Source organism: Ursus americanus, chromosome 24 (assembly GCF_024610735.1).
Source record: "Ursus americanus isolate L20-20 chromosome 24, mUrsAme1.1.p, whole genome shotgun sequence".
NCBI lineage: Eukaryota > Metazoa > Chordata > Mammalia > Carnivora > Ursidae > Ursus > Ursus americanus.
The window spans coordinates 42971238-42995653 of record NC_142150.1 but is presented as its reverse complement, the minus strand read 5'-3'; the positions used below and the strand labels follow the sequence as shown (position 1 = coordinate 42995653).

The 24416-nt window shown below is 43.7% G+C and overlaps 1 protein-coding gene across 18 annotated transcripts in view; it reads right to left on the bottom strand.

Annotated features, from left to right (window-relative positions):
• The window catches only part of PPP6R3 (protein phosphatase 6 regulatory subunit 3), a 138931-nt gene that overhangs the window by 25067 nt on the left and 89448 nt on the right, over positions 1–24416 (bottom strand). For 12 of the 18 annotated variants that reach the window (XM_045775714.2, XM_045775715.2, XM_045775718.2 and 9 more), the window contains 7 exons: positions 19633–19762; positions 17351–17503; positions 15212–15361; positions 14191–14255; positions 11284–11399; positions 9329–9414; positions 3111–3197 (listed from right to left, as the gene is read on the bottom strand). In XM_045775714.2, the coding sequence (XP_045631670.1) occupies positions 3111–3197; positions 9329–9414; positions 11284–11399; positions 14191–14255; positions 15212–15361; positions 17351–17503; positions 19633–19762 (787 nt within the window). The remainder of the gene's footprint in view (positions 1–3110; positions 3198–9328; positions 9415–11283; positions 11400–14190; positions 14256–15211; positions 15362–17350; positions 17504–19632; positions 19763–24416) is intronic. The other 6 variants (XM_045775721.2, XM_045775722.2, XM_045775723.2 and 3 more) reach the window with 1 other exon arrangement.

Sequence of the window (24416 nt, the reverse complement as noted above, 5' to 3'; positions counted from 1 at the left end):
TGCCATCCCCTTTCCTGCCCACAGAGGTGACACTGTCTGAACATGGGGGCCAGGGGGCCAGCCTCACAGGAGCGTACTTGGTAAGGCACGCCAAGGCTGAGCCAGGGGAGTGTGGCTGGAGAGAGAAGGGCAGGGACACGTTCTGCCAGGCAGAGCTGAGTCTTGGACATATGAATGAAAAATATAATATGCAGCACTCATATTCATAAAAACCAAAAAGAAGCCAATTCAAAAAAAGAAAGAAAGAAGCCAGTTACTCTGAATTGCATCTTTATCTTTTATAAGGTAAAATGGGATATGTGCCACCTTCAAAGCCGTGCTCAAGAATCATGAAATCATTCTTCCGAGCAAGCGGCATAAGCCGGGCTCTGAGTTTATTTACAAATTAGAAACATGGTCACACAAGGGAAAAGGTCCCTCCCCAGTTGTTTTGTTTGAGTTTCTCTTTTTTTTTTTCCCCTTTAATCTTTCTGTGACACTGGTGTTTATGTTATGAATCTTTTTGGGTACAAAAGGAAAGAAATGTTCCCAAAAGTGTTTCTTTAAATGCTTCATAAAGAGCGTGCAAACACTAAATATATTATAAATGTATATATGTGAATATACATACATGTGTACAAATATACATACGTATGTACACACATACTTACACTGTCTGTCTCCCTGTCTAGTCATTCATCTACCTAAGGAGATACACAGCCACTGACAGACCCAAGTAACTTCCATGCAGTAACTTATAGGAAAGAGAAAACCAACAAACTGTAGTCCTCATTAGTTCTAAGTCTGTTCCAGCTTCTAGGAAGATGCAAGCTAGCAAAGAACCTCAGGTTCCAAATACAAGTTTAATAATAAAGCTATCAGAGCTTCCAAAAGCCACGTTTGTGAAGACTGTCACTGTACTGTATTTAAACCTATAGAAACAGGACTCTGGAGATGGAAAATCCAAGTCTGGAAAGCACCATATGGCTGTGTAATTATTAAAAACTTAATTATTAGGAAAAAAACCCCAAACCCACACTTCCTAGAACTATCATCCTGGCCAAAGCCAGGGACCATTCAAGTCAGTGACAAGTGAGCCTACCGCTTCATTAAGCAAATCTCTTTGGAGGTGCCACTCGAGTAACGAGCAACGGAAAATCCTGGTGTGTCCCATCTCCTGTGACTGCCTGTGAACAAGCCTGCTTGGACGGGGGAGTGGGAGGTAGCCAATCAGGCCTCTAGAGCCCGTCTGCAGCAGTCAGCCCCAATTCTCCAGACCCAGCAAGAGGAAGACCCCCTCACCCTCCACACCTCTTTCAGACAGAATCAGAAGGAAGAAAGAGTCAAACACTAGAGGTGAGGAAACCAGAAGGGACAGAAGACACAACCAAACGGGTCGGGGGGGGGGGGAGCATTCCCTGAGCCAAATAAGTCCCCACAGGTGACACAGTCAGGTAACCTTGTTAAAGGACCTGCCCTAAGTCTCTACACTCAAGACTTTACCAACAGGAGACCTAACTTCAAATGTGAATGAGAAACTGTAATGGATATATATAAACTAATATTCTAATTAAAATGGAGACTAGCATAAAATTCTTAAGTTAACTTAAACTTGTCTTCCCAAATTAAAAAAAAAAAAAAGTGGTTTAGAAACACATTTTTTTATTTGCAAAACGATCCACGCATGATCTATAGCTTTCCTAGAGACTTCTCCAGCAGAAAGGACTGATTTTTCCTACTTCGGAGGGTCCCATGAAGCGGATGGCTGTCACAGGATAGCAGGCTGCTGAGGGCTCCGCCAATGCAGCACTTCTGTGACAGGGACAGCCGCATGTGCACGTCAGCAGTCCAGGCAGTCCCCAAAAATGCCAGAAAAATGTCTCCCCACAACAGCCATGGAATCAGATTTCACAAGAAGGGAACCTATTTTCCAGGGAACTAAATGTAACCACTCCTAGATTAAATCAGCTGCCCGAACTTCAAGGCTATTGGCTTATCTGCAAACAGGTGTTCGGGCATTCTTTTTCTTAAAGCTATCTGAACAGGTTCAGAATCCCCTCGGTAATTTACATTTTTAGACCTCTGAGCTTCACGTCAGGGGTGGAGCAGGGTGTGGCGCTGGAGTTCGAGCCAGGCCCAGAGGATTCTCTTAATGAATGTTAAACTGACTTATAATCAAACCTAAGCAGCTGCCTAGCTCAGCCTTCCCCAGAGTCCGACAGCTTACTTGGACGCCCAAAGACAGGGGCAGCAGAGTCAGCAGCAGCTTCACCCTGGCCCCAGTAAGAAATGAGCCTCGAAGACTGAGAAAAAAGAAGCCAAGCAAACATTCAGGGCCGGGTGGGAAGGGGACTCCATCAGTCATACTGCCACACCAAAGTGACTGACATGCCAAGACCTGGTCCTGACCGAGGACGATTTCTCCACGTGAAGAGCCGGTAACGGCAATGAGGGGCTTCTACTGTTAGAAGCCCAAATCCCATACCCCGTCAAGACAGCGAAATCATCGGTTGCCTCCCCAAGAACCACCAATGAGTGATGGATACATCCGTACATGTATTTTTATATCCTGTTTTCTCCCCCACAAAGAGTTAAACAGTTGATAAACAGAGATGAATGTGGGGCAGGAGGGAAGGGTGACAATGAATTACTTCAACTAACACTTAATTTAGGAGTCACTACAAAAGACCTTGAAGATATTAGGAACATGTAAGCCATTTAGTTCAGAGATTTTTTTGAAAGTTACTTTTACTGACATTAAAAGTGTTATTCCCATCATTCTTACCCACAGGTCTCTACTACAGGAATCTTTAAGCGACACCACAACTACTGCACAGGTGTGCAGAATGAGCATGTCTGAGACACCTGCAAAACCAGTTCATTCAAATCTGAAAATTGACCCGACTCAACATTGTTGTTATCAGGTACAAAACATTTCCTGGAACTATAATCAATGCAAACCCTCCTCTCATATACCCAACACTTCCTATTTTAAACGCTTTTGCCTAACTAATTAAATAACCCCAAATCACATCCTAGTGCATAATCTGCCTCCGAAGCTGACTCAGAGATGGCAACTAGACTAAGCATTTAAAATAAAAACGAAAAGCAAAGCTTTAGGCATGACTCACTTGCTGCAAAGAAGAATCCTGTGAGAAACCCGTTTCTTTAAAGTCAATTTCATCATCACTGGATGAATGAATATGGCAGGTTGTAACCTATATGCATAAAAATGTAAAAAACTATTTAACAGAGAAAAGTTTTGGACATTTGTATCAGCATTTAAATGGAAAAATCACATTTAGTTTTTCTCTCAATGTGTAACAACAGCAAGAACAAAAGTAAGTAACAGTTAAGTAATCCACCCAAATAATTCAAAGGCCCACTTCACACAATCAGATGGTCAGGTTACCTGTCCTTTTGCTGCCCGTCTGAATTATTACTTGTCTCATTATTGATACCACCAGAAAACAGGTAAGAGGTTACTCCATTTAAGTGATTTTACCAATTATCTCCAATTATTAATATTTACAAAGGGAGGGTAGAAGGAGTGGCTCAGAGAGAATATAATTTGGTAAGTGCCCAGCTTGAAGGGTAAAACTGCAAACCCCAGGCGTTGCTAAGGAGCCACCAGGAAGGTCAGGTTTCAATACGGCATTTCACCGGAACATCTTGCAAGGCCTGTCCGCTCTAAGAAAAACACTGTCCATAAGCACCAAATGTGACTCTGCTCCTAAGAAGACCCCAAATCTTCTGCCCCTTAAAATGCAGCCCCTGCCCTTGAGACTACAACCAACTCACAGGACTTGAACAAGAACACAAACATGAACTGCTCACCAATTCGTGGTAAGTGATTTTTTTTATTAATTCATAAATGACACAGAGTATTGGCAAAATGTGTTAACATTAGAAACAAAGACATACAAGTGACTAAGCGGAGGACAATAACAGCCACTGCTATAGAGCAAATGACAAATAGGAACAGACTGTAAAATTCTAAAACAAGCAACTGTACTTCTGAGGGTAACTTACACTGTATTTCCTGAGTTATTCACCCTTTACTTTTCACAGCAGTGTAACTGGCAGAGAGCACTGTCATCAGGGGAAGACATGAGCGGCCGGCACCTGCCAACCCTAGTAGTGGTGCCTAATAGCCTGGAGCTGCAGAAATTGGCCTGGTTTGCTTTGTGATGTTCCAACATCGGTTCAAGAAACCCAGAGTAGAATCCAAATAGGTCTGCGTGTGGGATGGCTGATGAAATTCTGAATACATCACTGCCTGAATAAAATCAACTGCTTTTTCCTTTGACCATCTTTGGTAAAGATACTATGCCAAGTGACTAACTCAGTGTTTCCAATTAATCCCTTCTTCACCCTCCCTGAGGTAGAGAGAGAGCATTCACACTTCGATTCTGAAACTGGCCCGATGAAGTCAAAGGCAGAATTTGTGATCAATGAAGGGAGCCTGCTTGGGTCAATCATAGCTTTAGCGAGTTAGTGGGGAAAGCTGTGTGGATGGGGGGGGGGGGGGGTTGGGGAACGTCCCAGGAGAGCCCGGCCAGAGTGCGGAAGGGAGGAGGCGGAATACTGCTTGGTCATGGCAGCTGGCATCTTCCAGGAGGAAGATCAAGCCATTCTACTACAGTGGGTTTAGAGGAACCCCAGGCAACCTGGGGGGCAAGTCAGTGCAGGAATCATATTAATCAATATATGTTTTAGGAGGGCAACCCCACGGCAGGGAGAAGAATTACAAGACAACTCAAAGAGCAGGCTAGGTCTACTAAACGAGAGAACAACAACAAAAAAGACTTGGCTACTCCCAGCACGTCTGGTTGTCCAAGTTCAAACAGGATCCTCATTGACAGTTTTACTCTTTGCTACGAAATGAATCCGTTCATTAATGAAAAGGTGAGAAAAATAACTGGTTTTTGTTGAGCAACTACTATGTGCCAGACATTCTGACCTCTCTTTACATATTCTCCATAACTTGTATCCTTAAAGCAATTCTGAGAGGTATTTAAAATAATTTTTTCTCCAAAAACCAAGTTTTAGAAAGTTGTTAGTAACACAGTGCACACACACTTTTGCGTTTATGTACTGACGGATGTGGGGGTTCTGATTCTACCCACACTGTACCTGGTCTGACACCGTTACTAACAGAACAGGCTACAAAGATGACTGAATCCGCCACAGCCCTAGCAGGGAAGGGGACTTGCTAACTGGAACCCCACTTAGTCCATCACACAGACGAGCTATGAGAGTCCCCGACCGAACCTTCCAAACACACCCCTTCTGAGGCATCTTCATCTCAGCAGAAGCCACTTATTTTCTCCTCTTTCCTCAGCGAAAATCTTGGCCTTCTGGTTTCTTCTGTCCCACCTGCATCTATTCACTCCACTGTCAAAACATCACCTAAAAGCCCATAGCTTCTCATCACTCTTATTACCTCTCTCCAGTGCGAGCCACCACCATCTCTCGTCTGGATTAACAGTGTCCTTGGTAGTCAACCGGTCTCCCTGCTGCGATCTCCTGCCCCACTACAGTCTATTCTCAATCCATCAGCCAGAACGATCTTTTAAAATGTCCATCAAATTATGTCCCTTCTTCATTCTGTACCTGATGGCTTTTCATCTCACTAAGGTTACAACCCGAGGGGCCTGTGTGGATTAAAGGCGGGATGCGATGTGGCCTGCAGAGCCCCTTGGACTTCACATCCCATTCTCTCCCTCTGGACAACGTGCCAGCTTCTGCACCAGCTCTTCCCCACTCACTTCCCTCAAGCCTCTACACAAATGCAACCTTCTCAATGAGGTTTTCCTAGACTACCTAATCCTAAACTGCACTTCCACCCAAAACAAACCCCAGCTCCCTTCCCTGGAGTTTATCCATCCATTTGTTTATCCATTTCCACAGAGGCAGGGATTTTTACTAATCAAATTTACTACAATAGCTTCGGGGCAGAGCACACAGTAGCCACTCAAATATTTATTGAATTAATGAATACCAACACCTCACTGAATGAGAATAGTCCTAACTTTCAAAAAAGTAACAAGTATATAAGAACACTCTGACCAAGCCAGATGTGTTCTAAGTATACTCTTGATGCTTCAGTGAATAAAAGCTTTTGAGATGTTCCCTTCTTTCATAATAAAATTTCAGTTTTATTAACTGTTGTTACAGGAAAAGCAAGTGAGTGTTTTCTTCATCGTGGCTGGCTGGCTTACTGAGAAGATCATAAGCAGGACTAGAACATTAACCTAAGTGAAATGTGGAAGTCACAGACTCTTCCTCCTGGGTACGGTGGGGTCCTGCTGTGGAACCCTGGCACCTACGTGACCAGGGCTGGCTAGAAACACAAACTCTGGGAGGTTCCACCCCAACCTGCTGGATCTGTAGGCAATTCACGACTGCACATGTGATCGTTCTCTACAACCTCCCTGGACGAACTCATCAGTGATGAGAAAGAAGCACCAATACTTTAGAAAAAAACACATTCTCCCCCATGGAGAGGAAGGCAGAGAATGAAGCAAACTCAGCCTTCCAAAGTCAGTACCAACACATCGATGTTACCTAGATATAATGTCTAAATCTTCACCAATTTTTACCCACAGACCCAAAGAGAGGTCTCTGGATGTAATTCATATTCATAATAAAACTCTCAACATAAACACATAACAATCTACGAGTCTACTGGGTATATACTTCAGCGTGATGAGGTCAACAGATTAAAGTACTTCAAAAGACCTCGGAGAGAGGTAATTAAAATGCTGCCCCAGAAGTGGTAAGAGCCTGGGACTGGCACCGCTTTTCCTACATCAGTGAGCAGACCTCAGCCCACAGCCAGGAGCACAGGTAAGTGTTGGGTGCATTAATGAACGAATCCTTGTGGCTAGAACGTAAGAATAGGCCGGGACCACGTAACAAGGTATAACCCACGCATTTGGTGCTCAACTACAGGTTGACCCAAGTCCTAGAAATATACTGGAAAGGACTCTCAGAGAGGTATCTGGGCCATGATAGAACCAACTAATAAGGCAAGGCATCAAGATGGGGGCTCTAATCTAATCTATTTGGGGAGGGGGCAGGAATTAAGCAATCTATTACCCAACTGCCAATTTTAGGAATGAATGTGTCTTAAACATTTTTACTTGGACTTCACGCTCATTACATGGGTGAACACCCTTTCTGTAGGACATTTTTGCAAGGGCAAGACCCACTGCATTTACCAAGCTGGGTTTATAATAACATTCACTGGAACATGGTACCCAACCCCCACTAGGATATAACCTGAAACATTCCGGGCACAAAAATGGAGAGCCTGAGGCTGCAGTGAAAGTCTCCCTCATGGCCTAGGATGCTTAATTAAGCATCCTCAAAAACGTGGAACCTACATATCCCTAAAAATACGAAACAAAGCAAAATTCCCTCCTGGAAGGCCTTAAAACTAAAGGGAGGTGGTATTTAAGTACGGGGCACGTGGGATTGAGGAACTGAACGGGTCTCGAGACATCAACCTGGAAGTCCCAACAGACAATAAAATTACAGAGCAGGGCTAACTCAACGTGGGATATGAGCAGTATCAACAGGGCCCTAGAAGTCTGATGACTTTTAGCAAATGAGAACTAAGCTGCCATTAGTGATAGCTGGGCCCAGGGTAATTTTCCCTTCAACACAGGTATAAAAGTCCAGATGTCAGCTGCGTCTGCTGCACATGAGTTGTGCACTGCATGTTCACAGTCTGTTATGTAGACAGACGTAACATTTACACAGTCACAGACCAGATTACTGATAGCATCATGCGAAGTAGCCAAGTGTTATCTGAATTGCAATGAGGTCTTTCTTTACACAAAACTGCTCACAAGAGAAATGAGTTTGAATTACCAAAGATACATTTTTGAAAACTCCTGGTAACAAGTTTAACTGGAAATTCTGATGTCTACCTCTGAAGTCAATCCTTTGAAGGACAATTTTTAAAGGAGTTTCCCCAAACAAAATCAGAATTAATATTCCTTTATAAATAAGAAAAAAGACAAAAACCCATTAAAGGAGATTACATTGCCTGCATCCTTAACAAAAAAATCAATATGGGGCTTCTAAATTAAATGGTTCAATTTAACAGTATGAGAGAACAATTTCACCCTACAATAAAACCCTGATTATCCACAATTTTAACCAATTTGATTGGGGAAAAAAAGCAATCCACCATGGATAATATATTCATCAAAAATTACTTAACTCTTCCTTGATGACTCAGGGCTGTCAAAGCGGATGCCAGTTTTTCTGCTGGGCTATGATGCACTGAGACACGAAGGGCCATCAGACATATTTTAATTAAATGGCCTCATGCAGCTCCCCTTACAGTCATCTCTTAACTTCATAATTCTTCCAACTCCTACTGATTCTATCATTACACCCATCCTTAACAAGCCATTACCCAACCAATCTGTGAAGAGTCTGGAAAAAGATAACCAAATGTGTTAGACAATCTACCAAGTAGGAGGCAATGGCCCTTTGGGGGTGGGACACAGGAAGACCTAGTGACCGCTCCGTAGCTGTCAGGGTCTTTGTTTCTAAACTCTGCTCCGAACTGATAAGGCTGCCAAACACCGGACTGCCTAACAAGCCAGGCACAGCGTGTATTAGAAATTCAGGGTGCAGCGGCTGAATTCCAATCACAGAATTAAATGCCTGACACATCGACTTCCACGTGGAGTTAAGGCCACCACCTCAATTATCAGCGGCGTGTGCTTATGAAAGCAAATGCTTTTCCCTAGCTTTAAAAGCAAAAGCAAAAGCAATACTTACCTTAAAGCTTAATGCATTAAAAAAAAAAAACAAAGAATACATTCCAAAGTCCAATATAATTTTTAAAAATATTATCAATGCCATTATTCCCTGGCTAAAAGTACTAATCTGTTAAAGATGGGGTTTCAAAGTCATCTACAAAATCCCACCCCACGCCCCCACCCTGGGAACAATCTAAAATGAGGGCAAACTTAACTGAGTAATGTTAGAAAATATCCGAAGGAATCCTGGCTTATCTGAGGCATAAGGCGACAAACCCAACAGAGTAGAGATGCTTAGGGAACAGGGCACTGAGGGAAAGGGCGGGGGGAGCATAGAGATCAGTGGCCTCTCTGTACCCTCTGGTCATCCCAGGCAGGAATTAGGAGCTGACTAGACAAGTTATCAAGATTATGGTGAACACTGACCTCTCTTCCTGGTAAAGAAACATGAACTTATTCTTGGCCCCAAATTACCGAGACAAACGAAAGATCTTGCATCTCTGAATAAGCGGGCAAAGACTGAGAGCACTGGGGTCACAGAAATGTGACCTGGTAAAACCTACTAGATCTACCGTGTTCCTCTTGTTAGTTTCTCCCAAGGAGCTTGCACAGAATGCCTCCCATCGCTCCCTGACTGCGTCTGGAAGGTCTGCAGAGGGAGAAAGAGAAAAAGGCATTGTCACTCCAATGACATCCACACAGACACGTAAAACAAACAGGACATACAAGAGAGTGCCACCCACTTGGTCCATCAAAGGCACACATGTTCCATCAGCTGAGCACCTGTCTCTTGGAGAAACAGAGTTTATAAAGCCTTGCAGCCTGAGCCCCAGGAATTTCAGGAATCAAAACTACTCCCAAAATGGCCCATGCTTGATGCCAAGGGCGTTAAGTAGCTCTGTGAATTTAACAAGCTTTTAAAAATCTTTTGGTAAAACTGAACCTGGAAAATGTGTTTCCAACAAACTTCCGAGGAATTAGCAGGTCTTTAAGGTGGGAGGAAAAGCCGTCTTTTTCCATGATCACTCAAGTTTAGGAAATGCTGCCAACGCACGCTCCTGCACACTCCTCAGATACCGTGGCTGGCATCTGGCCAGTGAATGCTCCATGGAACCCGGTTTGGCTGTTTCCTAAATGTCTGTGCCCATAGGCCGCCATGCACATACATATGCAATAGTGAATTCTACCTACTACAGAAGTTTTATCTATTTATTTTTAAATATTTTATTTATTTGACAGACAGAGAGACACCGAGAGAGTGTGCATAAGCGGGGGTAAGGGGCAGAGGGAGAAGCAGACTGGACTTGATCCCGAGACTCCGAGATCATGACCTGAGCTGAAGGCAGACACTTAACAGACTGAGCCACCCAGGCGCCCCTCTAAAGAAGTGTTTTTTTGTTTTGTTTTGTTTAAAAGATACACAAATACTTTTTCTGAGAAAAAGAAACTCTGGCTATAATCTTGGAGAGCTTACTAGAGCTGTCCTCTGATGACTGGTTTCAACATGCATGCGTGTGTGACCCTCCCACACCAGCTGGTGAGCAACTTCGGTAAGACAAAGGCTGATCTGAAGACCGTGATCACCATTTCTCCTTGATGGTCAAGGTGGTCACCTTGATGGTCACCAGGTGACCATTTCTCCTTGATAAGAACATCAACTGTGATGGTCTGGCGTGTACCTCTCTCAAGAAGCAAAATTAGAGGGGGGCAACCGCCAACTGCTCCCTCACTCGGAGCAACTCTTTCAGTGCGGGCTCCACAGGCAACAGCCTCTCGAACACATAGACTTACTTTAAAGACAAAGAGAAAGATAGACCTGGAAACAATGTCCAGTTTCAGCAAGTTGAGCGTGGATGAGTTTGGTACCACAGGGGTTAAAGATTTTCACATTTGGAGTAAGTCACAAGACTGGTCCAAACCCCAGAGTCCACAGAGTTACGTTAAGGGCTCTCAGTTTAGAGACAGACTCACAGCCTGGGCGCCAGTGTAAGAGGGGGGCATCCTTCCCAGGAGACTCGGGCTGATTACATTTAAATGCTGGTACAGAGAGCGTCCTTTAGGGTGCACTCTCCCTCATCTCAGCAAGAGAGAGATGGCAAATATGCGGATCGATGTTTTATTTTCCCAGCTAAAGGAACTCAATCCATAGACTACATAGGGGCTTTCAGAAGAAAATAAAAAGCAAGCGTGACCATAGCTCAAGTGACTCAACAGTCAGCCTGTGGGGACCCCGTGCACACCCGAGCAGCGCACTGAGCAGGCCCCTCGAGAGTGAGAGTGGGTAACTCGGCTGAGCCTGCCATTACTCACTAAAAGGACTGCAGACATAAGACATACAGCCAAGAACTACATTGTTCAAACACATTCTCAAGAACTTCATTCAAATCTCCAGATAATTTGCAAAGTATAAAGGAACTCCATAGACTGCTATTAAAAACGCTACGAATATTTCCACTTTACCCTTAAGTCCTTTCTCCAATCCAACAAAAATATAATTAAACTTTCATAAAGCACTTACCTTTAATAAGCTGCTGTACTAATGCACTGTTGGGGCCCTTATCAGTGCTGTGCACGATACAGTTAGCTATCCTTGTCAGGTGTCCCATGTAGCCGTGCCGCCTGCCTCCCTCGGCCCTGACAGGGGGAGAGGACAAACACTCAGACTCCCGATCGGATGCAGTGACGAAACAGCTTAGTAAATACAGTGGGCTGGAGCAATCATTCTAAAAACTGAGACCCTAAAGATGAGAATGGACAGAAAAGGAGGTGCCAGAGTCACCAGGTCAGGCAGGGCCCACCCCCGTTCAAGGATCACCTGGTGGCCACACTCGGCAAGGTTTATTCCATATACAAACCAATCATTAATCTTCAATTACAGACCACCTTAAAAAAAAAAGCCCAAGCACTCACTGACGCCTAACATTTCTGTGACTTTCCTTTGTATCTTTTTATGAAACTATTTTTCAGACTTTAAAAAGACCGTAGGAACGTAAGGTGAGAATTTTGCTAAAAGATATAAAATCTTCATAATCCCAGTTCAATTAACAGACGTAATTGCCTACCAGTGGCACTTCTCAAGTTAAAAGGGTGGCCGATTTTGAGGATTTGGCCAAGGTGAGGGGTAGTCAGCTGGTCTCTGGCCTGCCCTGCACTTGGAACACATGTACACCAATTACTCCCTGCCCCTTTTCCCCACTTAGGGTCTACCCTTCTTAACCAGGACCCACCTTTACTAAATCCACCCACCTATCTATCTATCTACCTACCTACCTTTTTATTTGGGGGTGGAGGGGCAGAGGGAGAGAGAGAGAGAGAATCTCAAACAGGTTTCAAACCTGATTTCACAACCCTGAGATCATGACCTGAGCTGAAACCAAGAATTGGACACTCAAGTGCCCCAAGTCCACCCATTTTTATTTTTCTAAAGATTTAGTTATTTTAAAGGGGGAAGAGGAGGGACAGAGGGAGAGGAAGAGTCCCAAGCAGACTCCGCACCAACTGTGGAGCCTGACAGAGGGCTCGATCCCACGACCCCAAGATCACAACCTGAGCTGAAACCAAGAGTCGGATGCTCAACGCACTGCGCCACCCAGGTGCCCCCCAAATCCACCAATTCAGATAAACTTTTCACACTGCTGTGACTTTTCTGCCTATTTATAGTGTCAGGACTGTAAATTCTATTTGCTCGAAGATAGGAGGGAACAAACTGAACAGATTTTTGTTTAAAGGGAGAATCTTCCAGGAGCCACTAAAAAAGCTGTACTACGCTTGAAGGCTTGCCTGAAAAACAGAGTATCTGCTAATAATCTTAGAATGTCTGGGGACAGCTAAGGGCCAGAGGCACAGAGCTGATCTCAACTGAGTTGCTAAGAGCCTCTTTTGGGGCTTCAGAGGGGAGGGGGTGGGGGAATGGGATAGACTGGTGATGGGTAGTAAGGAGGGCACGTATTGCATGGTGCACTGGGTGTTATACGCAACTAATGAATCATCGAACTTTACATCAGAAACCAGGGATGTACTGTATGGTGACTAACATAATATAATAAAAAAAACATTAAAAAAAAAAAAAAAAAGAGCCTCTTTTGGTTTTACAAGAAGATCCCAAGACCCCAGTGTTCCTTGCAGGCAACTTCTCAGTCAGATACCATGCTGTGCTCCCACAAGTGAAAACAAACGCCCACCTGCCGGTATTCTGCCCCAAGGAAACATTAGAAAAACTCTTTCAGGACCCCCCAAATTGGGGACTATTAATAGTCAACCTTCTGGAGAATGGAGCTGAGGGGAAATAGAGCGAACAGGACACCTCAGCAGTAGTGATGAGAAGGCAGAGAGTGAGGGAGGTGAGGGAGGGCACAAAGGGGCTAACCTGGGGTCACACACAAAACCAGATGTCGATCTGGCCACACAAAGCAGCCCCAAAGGAGTTCCATTTGGAAGAAAGTACCTGAGGTGTACCAAGATGAGCCCCCTGCCACACTCAATCTAAATGCATGTTTCCCACAGAGTCAAGTCAGAATCCTACCAGTGCTAGTAGGCACTTTTTAAAAACCAAATATTACAGAATAAAGCTGACACCTCCCTTTAGTTCCTAGCTCCTCCAGGGGCCACAAAAGAAGTCTGAACAGATACACAGAACAAGAAAACTCCTGGCACAGTTTCAATTATGAAGGCACATGAAATGACTTTTTAGGCCGATGAAATGCTCTGTGTGCCTGACCACAGTGCTTACAGAACTGCATGCATTCGTCAGGTTTCTAGAAAAGTACACCAAAAAAGGATGAGCTTTCACTTTATGAGAATTGTACCTCAATAAACCTGACTTAAAAAACAAACGCAAGAAGTGTGCCCTGAGAGTGTTTCCGACACACACCCTACGCCACCTGCCTCAGAATCTACGGGATGGCATAAAATGGGAGAGAAAAAAATCCATATGGCAAAGCTACTCACACGTGTCAATACATTAAACTTGCCAATCAGCTAACAGAAATTTTCTAAATGAAAAATACTAGGCCAACCCCCCACATCCTCCTCCCACGCATGAAGTGATTCTCTCTACAGTGAGTCCATGGGGTAAGCAGGACGAACCTAAGTTAAAGCATCAGCAGGGAGGACTTGACTTTATGACTCTTTTCTTTAGTCTCCACATTCCTGCCAGAAAAACAGCTATTCGAACAGGACCAGGAAGTTTCAAAGGCAGACAGCCCCTGGATTCCCCTCAAGAGAGGTAGAAATACAGGGCACTCTAAAAATAAATTGTGAGAAAAATATCTGCTATGATAAATAATCCAGAAGTCCCGAGAGAACCAGTTATAACTATAAAGTGGCCTACACCACGTAATTATCTCCATTGTTCTCTAAGGCAAGGCAGATCTTTTCTTCAAATTAAAAATCACATTGAATTTCTATGGGAAAACAATTTACTTACTGTTTCTTCTCATTCATTTCCCAGGCATCCAGTATCCGTTCTATTAGCTGACATTTTTGAAAAAGCTGAATAGAAAGGAATATTCCAGTTAACATGTATATAAATGTCAGAGTGTCAAAATTTTAAAGTGAAATAGAACTCTATTCAAATAGAACAGTGATATGTGTTAGCCAGCGAGCTAAATCTAGCTGTGAATTACAGGCTCCATCACATGCAACGTGGTAACACATTTACTCGAGGCCGTCAGAACACTACAGGGACTCGAGACCAGATCCACGCCTTCAGCAGGGCAGCTACTGGGAAGCGGTATCTCAAGTACTTAACCTAAAGCAAAGCCAGGTTCTATTAGCCATGAAAACTGAGCTCAGAAATACAGAGGCTGACCACAATTTAGAAGGAATCAAGAAGATGAAGCCCTGGCAAAGCTCTCTCTCAGACTCCGCAGCGGCACTCGCTCCCGCATGCCCTGCCGCTAGCGCTCGGACTGAACACCAGCGCCACACGCGACGCTGGCGGGATGCGCGCAGCGCCGGCTCTCTCTCCCTTCTACTTGTTACTGCAGGTGGCTAGCCTCTCCCGTCCCCCAGGGTTGGCAGGAAGCCAGTGTGAGCCAGGAAATTTCATACGACCACAGAACTTCAGAGCAAGAAGAAATGTGAAGGCTGACTTAGTGAAATCACCTCGTATTTAACAAAAGGAAACACCCACAGAAGAGGTTCACTCAACACAGCACGGAGCCCACTTCTGCCACCCTTCTGTCCCATGTTTTGCCCACAAATTAAAACTGGCACACCAAACAACTGTTCAAATGCTTTCTGCGGTCTTTAAATTTTTATGGTTCTTTTCACGATATGGCCCACGATATGATTTATACAATCACCGGCCAACAGCACGACAAACATGAGTTAAATACCTGGACTCTAAGATTTAACTCCCTGCCCTTAAACTCCAACTCATTTCACACTGAAGTGGGAAAATGCTATAACCAGGAGCGACAGAAAAGGGACCCTGGTTAGCTTACGTGTTTCAGTAACAAATTGTCACCAGTGGAGTCTTGATCAGTAATTGTGCTATTTTCTGTATTTTCAAAAGGACTTGCAAGGATCAGTGCAATACAAATTTCCACTTGTGTATGTAAAAAGTTATTCCACGTATATTTGAAGAACATGTCCTACAAAAGAGAAAAACAATGCTTTCTTTTATCAGTTACCTCAATATTTAAAGCCACTACTCCAACACATTGCCCGAACAGTGATTTAATAAAATAAAAATGTTATTTCTTAGTCCAAGAGGACTAATTAAAAGGAACACAAGTTTACTTTAAAGGGGGTCTGAAATGTCACTGCACAGCCTCAATAGCATATTTGCTCATTCGACATGCCAGCATTTGCATGGAATCTAGCAGAAAACAACAATGAACACAGGAGGACAATAGTTAGTTCCTCAAAGAGACAGTATTTCTCTATGTTTTCCAGGCAACTAATAACAGGTATTCAGTTTAGTTAACTTCCAACACTTTTCAAAGAAAAGAGTTTTGAGAGTTTTATTTTGGCTCAACAAACATTTACTGATGGCTTCTGTCCAGGGCATGGTATTAGCGCAGTACAGGAGACAGAGACAGACAGAAAGACAGTCTCCAATCTGAAGGTACGCACACCCGACTGTAAGAACTCAGTTATAACCACTCAGGCATCTGAAACTCATGAAACTATCAGTGAATGGAGCAAAAGAGGACAGGTCTGAGAAGCGGTGACACGTGGACCTCCTCAAAGGACACGGGTTTTCCAGATTGCTCGAAAAGTTGACAGTACCACAAAAAGAAAAGACAATTCCTAAAAGCACAAAATGCATCAAGAATATATTCAGGACGTTCTTTGAGTCTGCTTATCTAAACTCAAAAAAGAAATGATTAATGACCCACTTAGGAGTTTTGTCAAATTTGTTGTCACTCAAAAGTAGTTCTAAAGATTAACAATGGAATGAATTAACAACAGTTGCATACTTACTATCAGTAAGATTAGAGGCTAATAATCGATGACTTCAGGGCAGGAGTAGAAAGTTATATGCCTCGAGTTTTATACAGCAGTCAGAAGGTAGGGCAAAAACTATGTCCCCAGAGGGCAACGGTTAATTTCATCAGAGAGACTGTGGTCCTTTAACGTTTCGCCTTGCTCTAAGATGTTCCTGCTCTCTATCCCTATACTGCCATCATTTAACCCAAAGCTGAAATCTAACTAAAAGTATCAAATATACCAGTGGCATAATGGTGTGGTTGATAAAGCAAGCACTGGTTTGAAACTGAATGTGAATTCAAATCTTGGCTCAGCCACAGAATAAGTCCCCTCTCTGGGCACAATCCGCAAAACAGATCCTCTCTCTCACACAGGCATCTATACCCAGCATCACATGAGAAATGTACATAAAGTGCCCATTACCATGCCTTTCATGTAGTGTGCAAACAGCCCAAACTCCCCCAAATGTACGCTTTGACCAGATGTCTTATGACACCTGCTAAGTGTTAGCTCTCATGCCTTCTGTGCTGTAGGATGGCAGGACAGACAAAGCAAGCATGGGTACCCAAGCTGGGCCTGTGGATTCTAAGCACAAACCTTGGAACGGGAAACTTAGGGGTCAGGGAAAACCAGATAATTCCCGAGCTGTCCGTTTTTGCCTCTACCAACAAGCAGACTAATAGCTGTGTGTAACAAGGAAGAACCTGGACTCAAATCAAAAGACCACATACAAATACATTATACAGATCTATGCCAGTGCAAAGATGATAAACACCTGTCCCTTTGCTAATTAGGACATGAAAACGATGCTGTAACCAGCACTCATTTATTGCCAACACAATCCCCAGGGGAAGACGACTACACTCGATCATTTGTGCCACACTGAGCTTCTTGAGGGAGAAGTCTAGGTCCTCATCATCTGAAATGTTCTACTGTACTTCTTTACACCCAGCAATAACAAATACTGAAAACTTAAAAGCACGAGAAATTGACAATAAACTGAAGATGAGAACTGCATAAAAGACCATTTACGCTCAGAACAAGGAGAGTCACTAGATGTACTGTAAATTTGTGAGGTTTTAACTTGAGTTGTATATCCATAAAACATCATGGGCAAATTAAGTTATCTTTGGGGGGGGAAATCTTACCAAAATGACCCCAATGCTATTCAGCTCCATGAGGTCCTCATTGATACTGCTGGTGTTTGTCTGAAGGAGGCTGGATATCAACCTGATCACATTTAATCGGGTATTGCCCACCGGAGGGTCCAGCACACCCCATGTAGTCTTCATCACACTTTTCTGAGGAAGAAAAAGCTTTCCAATTAAATCCAGTTCAGTAAACAAACATAAGGGGGGAGGGGTGTGTACTAATATGTAACACTAGGTAAACTAACCCTGTAAATCATGTGGCCCGAGTTCCACATCTGAAGGAAAATCCAAAGCTGCTTTTGAGATCTTCAAGATATGATGAAATAACCAAGAAGGGGGGAATCAAGTAATTCCCCTGCACTAGAAATTCCATAGGAGATCAGGTACCCCCTCCTTCAACATTCCAAACTGCCATAGGAAGAAAGCAGAAAGCTGCAGAAGTTCGGAGGGGGGCGGGGGGGAGTGCAATATTCCAAACCCGACCAGAAATCCTGAAACTAAGAGAAGTTGCAAGTGGTTTGGGAACACAGTCCTCAATCTTCGCAAAATCTGTGAGAAAAATGCAAACTCAGAACTTGCTTCTGGATCACAGCCCTGAAACGGGATCAACTTCAAACCCGTTATTGCCCATAAAAAGAAGTCTCTACACTTTGTTCACAGAAGACAGACACAGGACACTTGAGAATTTCACAGGTTTGAAAGGAAAGGGTGGTGAATTCTAACCCAGCAGCAAGGCTGCCGTTTCCTGACTCCCCTGCCTGCTCCTCTCAAGGCTTAATGGAATTGGAAGGCTGACTCCTGTGCTCCACGCAAGGCAGCTCCACGGAACAGACATGTTAAAAAGCTTCCGGAATCTACTCATATACCACATCACGTAGTAAAACCACGTACAAACTGAACTCACGGACTCCTAGCAGTAAAAGAAAGGAAGCCCAGACAAGACACTGCCTTGCTTTTGAATCAGGACCAAGAATACAGTGTAAGAATCCACACTAGATGCTGCCTGTTGCCCACTTAGAAAGACAACAGGCAGCCAACAAAGACACAGGCTGGAGCACCTGCTCACACATCCTCTTCTCTCCCAGCTCCTTCCCCCACCTCCAACTTCTACCTGGGATATTCTCTCCACATCTCCTAAATAAATCCTTTCTTTTTCTTTCCTTACTCTCTCATTCTTCTCACATCTTCCATGAAGGACGCCACTGATCATAACCACTAAACACCTACAGAGACACCGTCCCTGAGAGTGAACGCCAAACACTCTGGCCCACATCCAGCACTGACTGAACACAGACAAGACAGCACGACATAGGCAGGGCCCCTGCCTGCTAACTGGTAGCATCAGCCGTCTGAAGGGACCATCTGGAAGCTGAACTCGACTCCCTGCGTCATGGACATAAATTATTCTGTGTCCCCCTCCACAAATGCTAAAATACACAGAAAGCATCTAACATAGAAGGGAGAAACTGGGATCCTAAATTCCCAATACCCCGCACAGTAGATGCTGCAGAGGCACGAACTGCAACAGCGAGGCCACCTGCTTGTGATGATATAGGGCAGGAGGAAAAAGGGAAGTATAAGAACTGGTGCTGGCAGGGGACCTCTCCCGGACCTGAGTCTTCCACAGAGATTCTAAAAGGAAGAGCTCCTGACCCTGATCTCAATCTCTGCACCACCCTTAGGTGCTGGGGAGCAGCAGCAGAACAGCACTTAGGGGCTGTGGACAGCTCTCTCTCGTAGGGCCTCACTGCCTGTCATTTGTGATCTCGGTGGGCTCCCTGATTACAGTGACTGTTGGATTAGCATGCGGACGCTCCCAATGGGAACACTAGCACTCCGAGTCACGCTCAGCCAACCAGTCCTTAAATAAGATGACCTGCCCATCAGACTGATACACCCCTCCAACTCTGAATAAGGCAACTCAGTCTCAAAGACCAGTTTCTAAAAGATTAACCTTACCTCTAAAGTGAAAACAACATGCTATGAAAAGAGGACTGTTTATTTTATTGGCATAAAAGTACCAGAATTTACAGAAAGAACAAAAAGCTGAGTTTCCTAAGCAGATAAATATTTTGCTTAATTTTAATTCTACCCCATTCATCAATGTGGACACTACACATAGACAAAAGCAATACAAACAACTGGAAGAGCTGGTTTGTACATGCCGGTCGTAGCCGGTTCTATGACCCACAGGGTTCATATACTTTCTCATAACTGTTTGAACCAAATTATTGACCTGGCCAGCCACGACCCAGCCGTGCGTAAGGCAGCTGCCCTACCTTGGGTGGCTCAAGCAGGAGTTCGTGAAAAGATCCAAGTCTTCCTCGGATAGCTTCTAGAACACTCTTGTTGACCGAACAAGCCGAATGACTCATGCCTGGTGGACAGATCTCTATATGGCCTTCAAATCTTGAAACAAAGCAAGTTAATTTTATTATAATTTCAAAACAAATCAAGGTGCTCCCTATCAGCATGTAAGTAGATAACATAATAGCTACATAAATATGATTATATCAACATTTCTGGAGAGACAAGAAGCGGGTGTAATACAAGCTTGCTGGGGAGCAGTAACATGACCTGAAATCCACAGACCTACAGTATCAGGGGAGAAATTACATGGGATTTTTTCCCATTCTCCCAAACCTTCTAAGCTCTTTATACCTATGATACTAATAGCAGGTTTCTACCAGAAAATTTGGAAAGCAAAAGGAAGATTCAGATTGCTGAATTATAGGGCATAGCATACCGTGTGCCATTTGGGATGCTGATATATCAACAGGCCTGTATCTGTTCCATACAGTTTTCCTTGGGTAGCCAACATCGTTTCCTACTTTAAAAGCATAAATCACTCTTCCACATAAAGCTCAACCTATACTCATTATAATCTACTCCTGACAGGAAAGCAATTATGAGTGGAATGAGATGCTCAATCCCAATGGGCTTAATGAGCACATGAGCCAACGGGTCCTGCAGTGGGAGGAGGAAGGACCTCAGGAGGGAGAGGGTCTAAGAATGTGGGCGTGCAGTTCAAGTGAAAAGGCAGACACGAGAGTAGCACGTCAGTTGGACGTCAGTGCAAACCAGTAGTCGACGATGCACCTGCAGAGCCCAGCCCTGGATCCTCACTCACCAGCTGTGTGTTCTACAACGGACACTGGGAGCGTCTACACGGTCTCTCCCAGGCCTGCTATGAGGGGCGCGCTCACGCAAAGGGAAGAAAATGCCACCTGGCATGGAACTAACACCTGGAGAGCAATTATTAGGACTACTTTTGGAAGTATTCCAAATGTGTAAACCACTTCTAACTCAGAGCTGCACGTAACACCATTCAGAAATTCAATGGAATGGAAAAGAAAGGACTTTTACTTTGGTTAGTGTTTTTTAATGTTTAGGGGATTTAGTAAGTAACTGATGTGGCCAGATACAGCTTTCTTTTATTATAGTTTCTGTCCAGGGAGCCACGCCTAAAAGTTCTTTACAAGCCCATAATTCTAAGAGTATTTATACACTTTTCCTCTAGTACTTTAATTTAATACATTTGGAATTTATTTTTTACACAAAACAGGTATAGGTATGTTACTTCTTCTCAAATGGTGAGTCACTTTCTAAGCCACATTTATAGAAAATCCACATTTCCCTCCTTACGTGAAAAAGCATATAAAACCATACACCAAAATTCCGTAAGTATTCATATAAACTTTATTTGTTCATTTAATAAATATTTAGTGGGCATCATTTTCTGCACCAGCTCTGACCTGGGTACTACAGTCAGTATCCGCAGTGTTTAAGAAGACTTCCGCTGGTATCACGCCGTCACATCTCTCATAACAATGATGCAACTATAAGGCGCAGGAGGCGACTTAATCATTGGTATTGCTCAACACCTCTTGGCTAGTCTCACACTTTCACTCTTCCAAATGCATGTAAGAATTCGCTGATTCCAAAACAAAAACCATGTTGATACTTCCAAGCAGAACTATGTTAAATTTAGACGATGTTAAATTTGGAAAGGCACCAGAGATAACGAATGCTTTACGCATCGGAGTCCACTCCCTTTCCCTGCTGAAGAGCAATCCACTGTGTGGCTGTGCCGCAGCCTCTGCCTCCATTTACCAGCTTAAGGACACTCTGGGTTGTTTACAGTTTTGTGTGACTGTGAATAAAGGTGACATAAACATTCACTTACAATTTTGTGTGACACATTTTCCTTGTGACAATATCTAAGAGACTGCTGGATAATACAATAAATGTCCATTTAACTTTGTAAGAACTGCCAAACATTTTTAGAAAGCGGTCATAGGACTTTGCATTCCAGCAGTAATGTGTGAGACTTCCAGTGCTCTCCAAGGACCCTAGCACTGAGTACTGTCTATTTTGTTTGGCTTAGCTGTGCAGTGGGCAGAACGGAGCCCATCCCCTCCCCACCAAAGATATGTCTACACACTAATCCCCAGAGCCTGTGAATGTTACCTTAATTGAAGATGTAATTAATTAAGGATCCTGAGATGAGATTATCCTGGATTATCCAGATGGCCCCTAAATGGCATCCCAAATGTCCTCCAAAGAGAGGAGAGACAGACACACAGCAGAGAAGGTGATGTAAAGGTGGAGAGAGGTGGCCACAAGCCAAAAATTGCCAACAGCCACTAGAAGATGGAAGAGGCCAAGGGCTAATCTCTGCCAGTGCCCGGACGCAGCGCAGCCCTGCTGGCGCCCTGCTCCTGGACGTCTGGCATTCACGGCAGAGAGTAAGTGCCGCTGTTTCAAGCCACAGCTCGTGTTAATTTGTTACGGCAGCCACAGGAAACAGATACAAGTCACTCAAAAGGTGTGCAGCGGCATCGCAACGTGGTTTTAACTTGAATTTCAGTAATGACAAATGATGGCCATTTGTCGTGTATTTATTTGTATACAAATACATTTCATTCATTAAGTGTCTGCTCAAATCTTTTGACCTTAAAAACTGGATTGTTTTTCTTGTTATTAAAGTTTTGAGTGTTCTTTATGTATCTGGATATAAGTCCTTTCTCACACATGATTTGTAAATATTCTCTGACGGTCTGTGGCTTGCCCTTTTACTTTCACAATAGAGTCTTTTTTTTTTTTATAAAGATTTATTTTAGAGAGAGAGTGTGTGTGTGTGTGTGAGAGAGAGAGAGAGAGAGAGTGAACGAGAGAGTTTCAGCAGGAGGAGGGGCAGAGGCAGAGAAATCATCAAGCAGACTCCCCACCGAGCAGGACTGGAGAACTCAGGGCTTAACCCCAGGACCTCGAGACCACAACCAGAGCCGAAATCAAGAGCCAGATGCTCAACCAACTGAGCCACCCGGGCGCCCCACAACAGAATCTCTCACAGAGCATTTTATGGAATCCGCGTTGTCAACTTTTCGTTTATGGATCGGGCTTTGGTAATACATCTAAGACATCTCTGCCTAACACAGGCCATGGATGTTCTCCTGGAACATTATAGTTCTGGGATTTACATTTAGTTCTATGATCCATTTTGAGTTAATTTTTGCATAATGTGCAAGGTACATATTGAGGCCCCTCACCCCCTTTTTTTGCAGATGGATGTTCTAGCACCATGTGTTGAAAATGCTATCCCTTCTCCACTGAACTGCCTCCACATCTCTGTGAAAAACCAACTGACCACATGCTGTGTGGGCCTGCTTCTGGACTGTTTTGTTCCCAAGAGCTGTGTGTCTATCCTTTCGCTAATCCCACACTGTCCTGACTACTGCAGCTTTAAATCAGAGAGTGCCAGTACTCCAATTCTGCTTTTCTCTTTCAAAATTGTTTTGGCTACTGTATTTGCTTTGAATTTCCGTGTAAGTTTTAGAATTAGCCTGTTAATTTCTACAAAAACTCCTGCTTTGATTTTGACTGGAATTACACCGACACTGCAGATCAGTTTGGGGAGAACTGATATCCTAACAACACTGATTTTTCTAATCCACAAACACAGCAGCTCTCTCCATTTATTTAGATAGTCTTTGAGTTCATCAATATTGAGCGTTTTCGGCATTAAATCCTGCACACGTTTTGTAAACAGATGTATGTCCAAGTGTTTTCTTTTCTCTGTGCTATAGTTAACGGTATATCATAAAAATTCCAAATTCCAGTTGTTTGTTGCTATTATAAAGAAATACAACTAATTTCTTATGGGGTGCCTGGGTGGCACAGCGGTTAAGCGTCTGCCTTCGGCACAGGGCGTGATCCCGGCGTTACGGGATCGAGCCCCACGTCAGGCTCCTCCGCTATGAGCCTGCTTCTTCCTCTCCCACTCCCCCTGCTTGTGTTCCCTCTCTCGCTGGCTGTCTCTCTCTCTGTCGAATAAATAAATAAAATCTTTAAAAAAAAAAAAAAGAAATACAACTAATTTCTGAATACTGACCTTATTATATCTTGCAATTTTGCTAAATCTACTTGGTAGTTCTAGGAATTTTTTTATATATTCTTTAGGATTTTCTGTGCAGACAATCAATCCTGACCTCTGCAAACAGATTCAGTGTTCTATCTTCCTCTCCTGCCTTACTGCGCTGACTGGGACCTCCCCGCATGAGGCTGACTGGGACTGGCAATGGCGAAGATCCTTGCCATGTTTCTTGATTTTAGGGGTATCATTTTAGTCTCTGATCATTAAGAATACTGTCAGCCACGGATTTTTTAAAAAGGGGGCCTTATCAGTTTCTAAGATTCCGTCCACTACTAATTTACTAAGAGGTTTTTATCATAAAGGAATGTACTGAAATGACCAGATGGTTTTTCTCCTTTAATCTGTTACATGAGTTATACTGATTGACTTTTTTACTGAGACTTTATTTCTATAGAGCAGTTTTAAGTTCATAGCAAAGTAGAGGGGAAGGAACAGAGACTGCCCCCACATGTGCACAGCCTCCCCCATTACCAACACACCCACCGCACACCCAGAGTGGTTTATCCATTTCAATCACTGAACCCACAATGACACAACATAATTACCCAAAGTCTACAGTTTACCATCATGGTTCGTTCTCGGTGCTCTGCATTCCAGGGATTTACCCAAATCTATAATGACACGTAT